We start from the raw sequence: 10,271 nt of genomic DNA on the forward strand, positions 1-10,271 counted from the left end.
ATGCAGGCACTCATCGACCTACCAAGCCCTAGTAACTCTCTCACTAGCCTGCAACAGTTTCACGATTCTATTGAGAGTCACACCAGAAGCCTTACTGCACTTGGAAAGAACAGTGACTCCTACAGCGATTTACTTGTGCCCATCACTCTTGGGAAACTGCCTACTGAGGTTAAGAGAAACCTAGCCAGAGAGTGGCGAAGTGAAGAATGGACACTTGGTGAGCTACAAGGTGCACTACTTGTGGAAATTCGTATTCTAGAAACCACTACATCTACTTCCCACAAGCATCCTACTGCTTCATTCCTTGCTAACGCCCATAACACTAGTAACCCAGAGATCAAGAGGAAGTATCCATGTGTTTATTGTTCTGGTTCTCACCCTCCATCCAATTGTGTAGCCATTGCTGACTCTAAGAAACGTTTGGAGATAGTCAAACAACGACTGTGCTTTAACTGCCTAGCTCATCACAAGAGCTCACAGTGCCAATCGAAGAACCGGTGCCGCAACTGCAAACGTAAGCACCACCTCCTACCACTGAGACTACTACACAGAATCCAGCTTTGCCAAACACTGCAGTTACCACCATTTCCTCTACCTCACAAGAGACAATTCTTCACTCTAACAACAGAAACGTATGTTTACTCAAAACTGCTGTTGCCACTGTTTCCAGTTCTAATTGTCATGCTGAAGCAAACGTTTTATTTGACGAAGGCTCACAACGATCTTTCATGTCACAGTCTCTGGCGAACACTTTACAGTTACAGCCACTCAAGAAAGAGATGATTTATCTATCAGCGTTTGCATTACAGATACCATCACCTCAACATTTGGAAGTAGCAAAGATCTATCTTGAAACTAAGACTGGCATCAAGCTACCATTATCTGTTCTGATCGTACCAACCATTGCTGCCCCTCTCCAGAACGCTGTTCAATCACAACTTACCCAGTTACCATACCTACAAGGGCTTACACTTGCCCACCCAGTTACCTCTGAGAAAGAATTTGAGCTGTCATTGCTTATTGGAGCAGATCATTACTGGGACATCATCGAAGATCACATCATCCGAGGAAATGGACCCACAGCCATGAAATCAAAATTAGGATATGTGCTTTCAGGGCCACTCCCACAATCTGTTGACACAACCACAAGTGCTCTCCACATTGCTGCTTTACAGACCAACGAATATGACTTGCAAAGGTTCTGGGCTATTGAGGCATCTGGTACATCACCTTCCTGTAACACTGACAATGAACCCATACAGTCCTACATTGACTCTTGTATTTCGAGAAATGATGGGTCGTATACTGCAAGATTTCCGTGGAAGGAAAATCATCCTCCCTTACCAAGTAACAGATCTATATGTGAGAAAAGAACATGCTTCCTAGTCAACAAGTTAGTGCAAACTCCTAAACTGTTACATGTTTAAGACAGCATCCTAAACGAACAAGAACAACTAGGTTTTATTGAACAAGTACCAATACCAACGTTCACCAAGAATTGTCACTACATACCACATCATGCAGTCCGAAAGGACTCAACTACAATGCCAATAAGAATCGTTTACGACTGCAGCTGTCATGAATCCAAGGACTCACCAAGCTTAAATGATTGTTTAGAGGTTGGCCTACCGTTTCTTACTGACATGTGTTCTGTTCTCCTTAGGTTCAGAGTAGGGCTGGGACGAATATTGAAATTTACCTTCGAATATTCGCTTGTAAAATGTTCGAACATTCGAAGCTTCGGTGTTAGCTTTCAAGTTACAGGTTTTCTTGTACTTACTAACATCCTTCTTAAGTTTTATCTTTCTAGTCCTATTTAATAAGTTTGTAAGCATTTGGAAAGTGTATAGCAGCAGTACTGAATGACGCGATCGATCGATTGCAAGTGGGCGTGTCCGCTATACTGCAATCATGCGTAGGTAAACACCAAATAATGGCTAAATCAATGTTTTCCTGCAATATCTATCACTTTATAAGGTGTTTCAAGGCTATAACAAGCTAAAATGCGTAGGTTTAAAAGTGGGCGTGGCACTCGCGAAGAGATGAACATCGATCGCGCAAGATAAATAATCAGCTGCAATAAAGACAACGACATTTATTTGTAATTCTTTCGTAAACAATGAGTGCATTACGAAGCTTCGAAGGATACTTTTAAAATTTGAAGTTTACTTAACCTTCGAACCATCGAAACATTCGAAGCTTCGTCCCAGCCCTAGTTCAGAGGTCACAGTTTTGGTATTTCAACAGACATAGAGAAGGCCTTCCTTCACGTCCAGCTCCATCCCCATGACAGGGACTTCACAAGATTCCTATGGTTGTCAGATGTAACCAACCCCAACTGTGAGTTCAAGGTGTACCGTTTCAAAGTAGTATTGTTTGGTGCAACCAGTTCACCATTTATGTTACATGCTGTACTGTTTCACCACCTACAACAGTCACACACTCTTAACAGCAGCTAACATGCTAAGAAATCTGTATGTTAATAACATAATCACAGGATGTACTACATCACAGCAAGCCACTCAGTTTTATCATGAATCTAGATCCATCATGTCTGAGGCAAGATTTAATCTTCGAGCTTGGGCATCCAGTTGTACCCAACTCAACACTAGCACAACAGGAGAACGTGGCTGATAGCACTACCTTAGTCAATGTACTTGGCTTGCAGTGGGTCACTGTTACTGATAAACTTCACTTTATCCCAAAGATGATCCTTCCTCAGAACCACACTACCGTTGTAATCACAAAGTGTCAGGTACTCCAACAATCATCAAGAGTGTTTGATCCCTTAGGTTACCTGGCTCCAGTCACAGTCCAGGATAAACTGTTCCTTAAGAAACTCTGGCAACACAAGATCAGTTGGGTGACCCACTGGAGAACAGCCTTAAGGATGAATGGCTTACCATAGCCCATGAAATTGAAGATGCCACCACTGTTTCCATGCTGAGACATTATTCTGCTACTAACAGTTCTGATACAAGTCTACAACTACATGTTTTTGCTGATGCCAGTTTGAAAGCTTATGGAACCGTGGCTTACCTCACAGCTGGAGACAAAGTAAACTTCATTATTGCCAAGTCCCGAATAGCACCAGTAAAGACTTTGACTTTACCAAGATTGGAGCTGATGGCTGCCGTACTTGCTAGCAGGGTAAGCAAGTTTATTGTTAACTCCTTGTCATTACAGGCCATACCACTACACCTTTGGTCAGTCAGATCGTCCTCTACTGGATTCAAAGTAATAAGAAGCTTCCCTCCTTTGTTTCTCACCGTGTCACTGAGATTAAGGATCTTACCAGCAATGCACCGTGGAGATATTGCCCAACTGATGACAATCCGGCTGACCTTCTGACCAGGGACTGAGTTCACACGTACTGAAGTCGTCTACACTTTGGTCATCTGGCCCATCATGGCTTACAAGAGACACCCTTTGGCCAACATGGCAGTCCTCACCAGATATTCAACTTCATGCTGCTGTAATCACTGCTGAAGAATTTACTCCATCTCAGCCTACTACTGAACCATTGGGACTACACTGTGTCATTGATCTGAAGAAGTTCAGCAGCCTTGGTAAGCTTGTTGTCACCACTGCTTATGTCCTCTGTTTCATAGCAAACTGTAAACCTGGTGTAACCAAGCAAACAGGAACGCTGACACCACAAGAACTGTATCATGCCAAGATGAAATGGGTGAAGAGCTGTCAACTTCAAGTGTACGGAAAAGAGATCCAGTCTCATGTCCACCTCCCAAAGAAGCAAACAATTGACATTGCTGCGACAGTTACGTCTTTTCCTTGATGATGATGGTTTTATCCGATGTGGAGGGAGGATTCATAATGCACCGCTGAGTCAACTTACCAAGTTTCCGTACCTATTACCACCTAAACACCATCTTACCGCCCTCATCGTATTCAATATACACGTCAAACTGTACCACACTGGTGTCAATAGCACGTTACTGCTATAAGACAAGAGTATTGGATTCCCACAGCAAGACAATATGTTAAGAGCTTACTGCGCTGCTGTACCATATGTAAGAGACATCAAGGAAAGCCATACATGGCACCAGATCCAGCACCTCTTCCACAATCTAGAACACAAGATTTACCCCCATTTACAGTATCTGGAGTAGACTTCACTGGGGCACTCTATGTCCAACAAGACAGAGATGAGGTGAAAGTTTATATCTGTTTATTTACGTGTGCCACAACCAGAGCTATACATCTGGAAGTAGTCACCGATCTGTCAACTGAAACATTTTTACTTGCCTTTCGCAGATTTACCAGTCGCAAGGGTTTACCTCAAATTGTTATTTCCGACAATGCATCCACTTATGTCGGCTGCGGAGGAATTAACTGAGCTGTTCAATTCAATAGATCTAGCAAACACTGAGTAAACAAGGAATAACCTGGGAATTCATACCAAAGAGGGCCCCCTGGTATGGGGGGTTCTGGGAGAGGTTGATCGGGCTAACGAAGAGCTGCCTTAAGAAAGTCTTGGGAAGAGCACATATTAATCTCCTAACCCTACAAACTCTAGTGGTAGAAATTGAAGCCATTCTAAATGACCGACCGCTCACCTATGTCTCAAGTGATGTCCTGGACCCAGATCCGTTAACACCAGCTGATTTGCTTTATGGAAGACGTATCACCTCTCTACCCTACAGACATGTTGAGGAAGATGAACTGACAGATCCTACTATTGGAGATGAAGCACAGATCCGGAAGAGAGCTAAGAAACAGGCACTGATCATAGAACATTTTTGTTCCAGATGGAAGCATGAATATCTGACATCGTTAAGAGAATCCTATAAGACTTCAGGCAACAACCAACAGAAGGCCAAGACAGGTGACATTGTGCTAATACATGATGATAAACCCCGTGTGGACTGGAGATTAGCTGGCATTGAAGAGTTGATACCTGGTGGTGATGGATTGATTCTTGCGGCAAACATACGCACCTCAACCGGTAAAACAAACAGACCGATCAACCTGAAGTGACCAATGCAGAATCTGATGATCCTACTTGAAGCAGCAAGAGATGTACTACCGACTCCTCCACTTTACCTGATAGTCGTCCTCAGATAGATGCAGCCAGAAGGGGAAGAATGCGAGTTTCAGAGTGGACCAAAATTCTACGGCCCCCTCCCCGGAGGATGTCGAGATGAACTAGTAACCTTTATTATTAGTAGTAGTAATTATAGAATACGTAATGTAAGTTATTTATAGATTGTAATCACGTGATTATGCCACGCTTGTACATGTGATCAATAAAAGTTGTAGTATGATATTTGTATCGTCTTCCCAGTAATCCTACGAGTATCGAACGAACCAGTGTTCTTATCGTGACATTCCCCCACAGTCACTCCAATAAGCACTGTACTACGATCTGCGACCGCGGTCAAAGCTGGTCAAGATGGATTTTCGATTTTGACCGTTGACTCATCGAATTTTTGTCTTGACCATGGACCTGGTTCCGTTTATTTTCGCTATATTTTCGTACACTACTTACTCGCGAAGCTTTGACCGTGCTGGGAAAACAGTTTGACCGTTGTTCTTCGTGAAAAGTCGGCCTTGTTCATTGACCTTTAGCTTTGACCGCGGTCGCAGATCGTAGTACAGTGTATATTGGAGTGATGTTAGGCGCAATCTGTGAATTTGCGCAGTTTATAAATTGCGCTGCGCATTTTGTGAATTCATAAAATGCGCAACAATTTATAAATTGCGCAGCTCGAATGAGGACACGGTGCGATGCGATCGAGTGTGCAATTTACGACCTATTATTGTTTCACACCTGGTAGTTCACGCGATTTAGACCTAATTTCGTTTCACACCTGGTGGTTCACGAGACCTAGCTCCTTGTGGTTCTTATAGTGCTTGCGAGGTGTGAGCTTCAACGAGTTAGCTAGCTAGTCAGTATGTCGAAAGAAGGTCACAGAGAGCTGTTCGAAAAGTTCTGCAGAACGAAGTATTTTGATCACGCCACTACAAGCAAGACAGTATCAGAGGAGAAGGCTACTAAGTAAGAAAATCATAGACGTTTTGAATGGAATTGAAAGGCTGAGCGATGTTTCAAACTCCTTCAAATTCTGGGTTATTAAAACGAAGAAGTTTGCTTTATTAAACTATCTAGAGTTGAAGTTAGAAAATGTCCTATGTCTGCCAGCCAAGCAAAGAGTAAGAAATGATGGTTTTTTGTGCCTCTCTTCACAAAACTATATTACAGAATGATAATGACAAAACTGTCTTTGGTCATCATCGCATAGTGGCAACAGCTGAGAAGTTTTATGATATATTAGAACGTGTGCACTCAACGGAAAATGGGCATGTAGGCTACAAGAAAACGCTTGCAGAGGTATAAGAATCGTGTACGCTGTCATATTATTAAAGTGTCACCAAGTTTTATGGTCACTGAGACTGCATAATATAGTGAAGATGGGGTGGTCCTATGTTTATATTAAAGCCACGCTTAATTTAATTTTGTAACTAAACATGTGAGCCCATTCCTTGGAGTACTGAGTTGGTGAGATAATAAAAGAAATCATTACGTGCGTGCAATACAGGCTTTTGCTGAGATGATCGACTAATGTTTTAGCCTATTGTGGAAGTAGTTTTGGGAATATAGTGCTACACAGTAGAAAATTGAGTAAAGAAATCAATTTGAACAGTGAATATACTGACTACAAGTGCTTATATTCACAGCCATAACTTTAGAAGAGTTTGAAAATTTGGTTTGGATGTTGACCATAATATATTGGCATATATCTATCAGGGATATAATTAATGAATTGGTTAAAATAGTAATGGTTAATTCCAGATGAGTTAGCTAGCTGCATGGTGCTTGGTTTTTAGAAGTAGCACAATATCAACTTGTTTCTGATTGCACTAGTGTGTTAACTGTTCTTGTTATGGCATAGCTATGTTATACACATTTGGCTATGACTGCTTTATTAGAGTGTCTTGATAATACTTAAAGGTATAGGAGTGCAGTTCCCATTGTTTTGTTTTCAACAGCAGCTGACTGCAATTAAAGGACATAATTGTGTGGCTCTGAAGTGTGGCATGTATGTGTTCTGATTGTTTAAGAGTGTGGTCCAGTCATGTCATTGTATCATTGAAGCTACATGTATTGTATCTGTCAGTAGTTTAAATGTCAAATAGTTGTTTGACTTGTTCTTCTAAGGAAAGTGTCTATACAGAAATTTAACACCTTATTATTATGGTTTCCTTGCATGAAGGAGATGATCATGTAATATAACAGAAAACAGACACTTGTCAGAACCATAAAGGTCTATCCGTGAGTTTGTTATTGTGGTGGCCATGTACTGCTTGCTTTGGTTTGGCCTCTGATGTTGTGACAAGTCAGACAGACAGTCAGGCAGACAAAAAATGGGTTTTGATGATTTTTAAAAATACAGGATTGATGTTTGATACACTAAGACTATTCAAAACTCATTTTCATCTCATATTTGTATGGTTTTCAACTAAAACATTCTGAGAGGCGCCATTTATTTTCTTTAGTATTTGATAGCAGTACCTATTTCACACTTTGCCCACTTTTGTTTGTATGTCTAATTATATTTCCCGGCATTCTTAAGTATGTGTATTTAACAAACTTGCCCACAATTATCATAATTTCTAATTGTGTTACTATTGTAGGTCCAAAGAATGTATGAAGGTTTGCCAAGGGAGGCAGCTCAATATTTTTGTAGCACATGCCATATTTGCCAGCTGAAGCAGCCACAGAATTGTACTGCTCCTTTGAAGCCAATCATTTCATCAGGATTTTTAACACGTTATCAGGTTTGTTGTGGGAGAGAGTATAATTTACATAGAGGATTATTCACTCTTGCTTATTTTAGATTGATTTGATAGATATGAGGCACATGCCAGATGATTCTTATTGCTACATTGCACATTACATGGACCACTGGTCAAAGTTTCACGTGCTATGGCCACTGATAAACAAGAGTGCCATTGAAGTAGCTAGTGGGCTTGTGCACAAGGTTTTCCCATATTTTGGGCTCCCCAAAATACTGCAGTCAGATAATGGAAGGGAATTTGTTAATGAAGTTATTAGAGAGATATTGAAGTCGTGGCCAGGAGAAGTGACAATAATCAATGGTAGACCTTGCCATTCACAGTCACAAGGTTTAATTGAAAAGGGCAACCATCTTGTAGAAATGCAGTTGCAAGCATTTAAATGTGAGCACAAGGATTCCAACTGTGTATCTTGGACTGACTGACTGGCTGCCATGTATTCAATGTAAGTACTAGTATGAGCCCAACTAATATGTAATGTGCCCTTGCAGATAATTTAAATGTTCAAGTATGTCGCACTTTAAAACAAAGCTGATATGAAGTGGTGTTTGGCCAGCCACCAAGGTTAGCCCCATTTGCTGAACTTCCCGAAGGAGTTGACCATTGTATAATGGAAGAGGATTTAACTGATCTTATCAAAGATGGTTAGTGGTTCAATAGTGATGTAAAAAATCATGTGGCGCTTTCAACTAGATGATGTGTCACTGCTATTTGATGAATTACCACCAACTGTGTTTCCACCAACATCTAGTTCAAGGATGTCACCACAACAACTGAGTAGAAGTACATCACCACAATCTAGCTTAATGATGTCACCACGGCGACTAAGTAGAAGTTAATCACCCCCCATCTAGTTCAAGGATGTCACCACAGCGACCAAGTAGTAGTGCATCACCACCATCTAGCTCAAGGATGTCACCACGGCGACCAAGTAGAAGTACATCACCATCTAGCTCAAAGATGTCACCACAGCGACCAAGTAGAAGTGCATCACCACTAACTAGCTCAAGGATGTCACCACAGCAAGCATGTCAAAGTGTGCCACCACTGTTACCTGACAAACCATTGTCAAATCAAATTGTATCTCCTATAGCATCTCCTACAGATGATACGTCATCACCACCTGATCACATGGAGTCGGAGTCTCAGAGGTACAAATCATTACCAATTTTGTGTAGACTGCTATAGCTTTTTTGACCAGTGAAACCTCCTAGTTATAACTACACAAGCCGTGTATAAATACATTCTGTGGGATCAAGGTTTTTTCATATCAAGAAGTGAAAATGTTTAGTTTCAGTGAAAATCTTTGTCCTTATTGTGTGAGGCCTATATTTCTTTTATCAAGTTGTTTAAGCATGGAGGTTTTGTTATAACTGTAGTGTTTGGTGTTCTGTCTATGTGATTTCAGCAATGCCCTTATGTTTATAGCAATATGTTATTATTCTGTTAGCAAAAACAGTGAAAAATCATATGATCACCTCACTACTTGTGATCGCCATAAGGCAATTCGGGAGGCAGCAGACTTAGAGTACCGAAAGAATGCTGAAAGAATGAAATTGCAGTATGCAAAAGTTAAACATTGTTAAGTTAAACATTGTAGACAACACTTATGTGCATGCATTGGTTTGACATCCAGGTCAATAGTATGGTGTTCACATGCATTTATACGTAGTATAGTGCATCAATAGAAGTCAATGCCTTGTGATAATTATAATCCTGTGGAGAAAACATATATATTTTTTTGTTTATTTAGAACCATTGAATGACTATTGCCATTCCTGTGGAATGATTGGTTTGGTGGATGATGATACAACTCCCTTGGTAAGCTCTAGTTACATTAACGAATCTTGTATTTATGTGTGTGAACTCTGTATAGGTCAGGTGCAATAGTTACTCATGGGGGTACCACAGACAGTGCTTAAGAAGGCATGAAGTGACAATCTCACAGGACGAAAACAGTTTTAACTTTGTAGGGCCATGCTGTTCAAAGAATGGGCCTGTGTTTGTGTATAGCTAACTGCTGTATTGGAGCTAATTCCAAGTTAAAATTGTAACTTTGTCACAAGCTGAATTTGAATATTAAAAAATCAATTAGATCTATACTGAATATAAATATTGTGTTCTAGCTAGTACATCAGGGGCGTGGTGTTGGATGTGTGCTCCATGCAGGAACTTGATCAGACAGAATGCACCTTATCCAATCCAACTGCAGAGTACGCAAAGGAACCTTGGAGGGAGAGATAGTCAATACAGAGAAAGCGGAACCGTCTTGACCCATGTTCCTTGTAGTAAACATATAGCTATCAAGGGGCTTATTAAAGTTATATAAAAGAAAATGAAAAAATTGGATCACATTAGACCATTAGAATCATTAATAACCAGTCGTAAACACGATAATTATTGGTAGCATCATTTGCAATCCATGCCATCTACCAATCTGTGGGCAGAGCAGT

At 40.8% G+C, this 10,271-nt stretch overlaps 2 protein-coding genes across 8 annotated transcripts; both read left to right on the forward strand.

The window, feature by feature from the left end:
• Positions 1-4,998, forward strand: LOC136267515 (uncharacterized). Its single transcript, XM_066062681.1, has 9 exons — positions 1-514; positions 577-1,362; positions 1,429-1,619; positions 2,498-2,792; positions 2,837-3,150; positions 3,380-3,569; positions 3,612-3,778; positions 3,950-4,333; positions 4,381-4,998. Exons 1-9 carry the CDS (start codon positions 1-3, stop codon positions 4,996-4,998), a joined length of 3,459 nt encoding a protein of 1,152 aa, XP_065918753.1.
• A 746-nt stretch (positions 4,999-5,744) lies between these two features.
• On the forward strand, positions 5,745-9,918 carry LOC136265540 (uncharacterized). Of its 7 annotated transcripts, none has more exons than XR_010705589.1 (8): positions 5,745-6,019; positions 7,657-7,800; positions 7,860-8,263; positions 8,310-8,462; positions 8,512-8,969; positions 9,269-9,379; positions 9,572-9,639; positions 9,695-9,918. XR_010705589.1 is itself a non-coding variant. In XM_066060413.1 (8 exons), exons 4-7 carry the CDS (start codon positions 8,680-8,682, stop codon positions 9,578-9,580), a joined length of 363 nt encoding a protein of 120 aa, XP_065916485.1. In that variant the 5' UTR covers positions 6,377-7,800; positions 7,860-8,263; positions 8,310-8,462; positions 8,512-8,679; the 3' UTR covers positions 9,581-9,639; positions 9,695-9,918. The 7 variants fall into 7 exon arrangements, 3 of the variants coding, with proteins under 3 accessions (XP_065916485.1, XP_065916483.1, XP_065916484.1); XR_010705588.1 differs by lacking the exon at positions 5,745-6,019 and adding an exon at positions 6,046-6,352; XM_066060413.1 differs by lacking the exon at positions 5,745-6,019 and having other exon boundaries at positions 6,377-7,800; positions 8,512-8,854; positions 8,912-8,969; positions 9,269-9,389.
• Positions 9,919-10,271: the final 353 nt, after the last annotated feature.

The sequence above is a fragment of the Dysidea avara genome, chromosome 9 (assembly GCF_963678975.1).
Source record: "Dysidea avara chromosome 9, odDysAvar1.4, whole genome shotgun sequence".
Classification (NCBI taxonomy): Eukaryota; Metazoa; Porifera; class Demospongiae; order Dictyoceratida; family Dysideidae; genus Dysidea; species Dysidea avara.